The 1,286-nt window shown below is 43.0% G+C and overlaps 1 gene segment (V, D, J or C); it reads right to left on the bottom strand.

The window, feature by feature from the left end:
• Nucleotides 1–248: 248 nt before the first annotated feature.
• Nucleotides 249–952, bottom strand: LOC112588017. The segment is given in 2 exon segments: nt 249–617; nt 786–952. Coding segments are annotated over 2 exon segments (396 nt in total).
• Nucleotides 953–1,286: the final 334 nt, after the last annotated feature.

Raw genomic sequence — 1,286 nt, 5'->3', positions numbered from 1 at the left:
TTGTTCAGCTGGTAAAGAATCTGCCTTCAATGCGGGAGACCTGAGTTCAATCCCTGGGTTGGGAAGATCCCCTGGAGAAGGAAAAGGCTACCCACTCCAGTATTCTGGCCTGGAGAATTCCATGGACTGTATAGTCCATGTGTAGCAAAGAGTTGGACACGACTGAGTGACTTTCACTTTCTTTCACATGTTTTTTATGACTAGCACATCAGTTTCCACCTGCAGACTAACAATATAACATTTGTCATATTTGAAGGTTGCACCAAAGCAAGGGGGCTGCCCCAGTCACAGGTTTGAGTACAGACAGAAGATGCCTGGGAAGCACTGTGTACTTGCTGCACAGAAGTAGACAGCTGAGTCTCCAGCTTCAGTGGTTGCGATGTGCAGGGAGAGACGTTTGGTTGTCTTATTCAATAAAACAGTGAGTCTCTGGTCTTCCTCTTTTCCCTTATTTGAACGAATAGCTATAAGGAACTGGGGACCTTTCCCAGGTTCTTGCTTATACCAAGGGAAATATGCTGAGTTACCATCTGTATAAGTGCAGGTGATAACAGAGCTGTTTCCTTCCTGGACACTCAGGGTAGGACTCTGCTCCACCTTGTTCCCAAGGCTGACACCTATGGAGAAAGTAGAAGTCAGAGAAAGGAGAAGGGTTGTCAGATTATTTAGCTCTAGAGTTTACTTTTCCTTTTCTACAATAACTAGAAGAAACCTGAATAAATTCAGTCTTGGCATCTAAAGAATATCTACTAATACACTCTATTTCCCTTAAATCCTTAACTCACAGTCCAGCTGTAGCCACAAGAATGTGATTAAAGCTCCAATGGATGTCTTCATTGTTTTTCCCATTTAGGATCAATTGTGGATCTGCAGTCTCCAGCCAGAAGAGCTGCTTCTGTTACCAAGTGATCCCTTCTTTTCTCTAGTGGTTTCTTTCACTGTCTACCCAGCCAGTAAGAAAAAGGCTCTACTTCTGCCCCAAGCCTACCTATCTATTCAAAACCCACTCAATGAACCCTCCACATGTTCGGATCAGCAGAGGTGCACCGCCATCTGGTGGTCACATCTCTACCTACTGAACTCTCTGGTTAAATGTCTTTCTCATACCTGTGCCTATGAGGGACTCTGATGCATAAAGACAGCAAAGATCAAACAAATTATGTCTTAGATTGAAAATTTAAATGCACAGTAAGAATGTAGAGATTAAGATTTACACCTCTGCACACAACTGAGTCATTTTTAGTAAGTTAGAAGGAGGCAGATGCTGTTGCTTTTCATCCAATGAT

This window comes from Bubalus bubalis, chromosome 11, assembly GCF_019923935.1.
Source record: "Bubalus bubalis isolate 160015118507 breed Murrah chromosome 11, NDDB_SH_1, whole genome shotgun sequence".
Classification (NCBI taxonomy): Eukaryota; Metazoa; Chordata; class Mammalia; order Artiodactyla; family Bovidae; genus Bubalus; species Bubalus bubalis.
The sequence above is the reverse complement of the archived record's forward strand: the minus strand, read 5'-3'. Positions and strand labels throughout refer to the sequence as shown.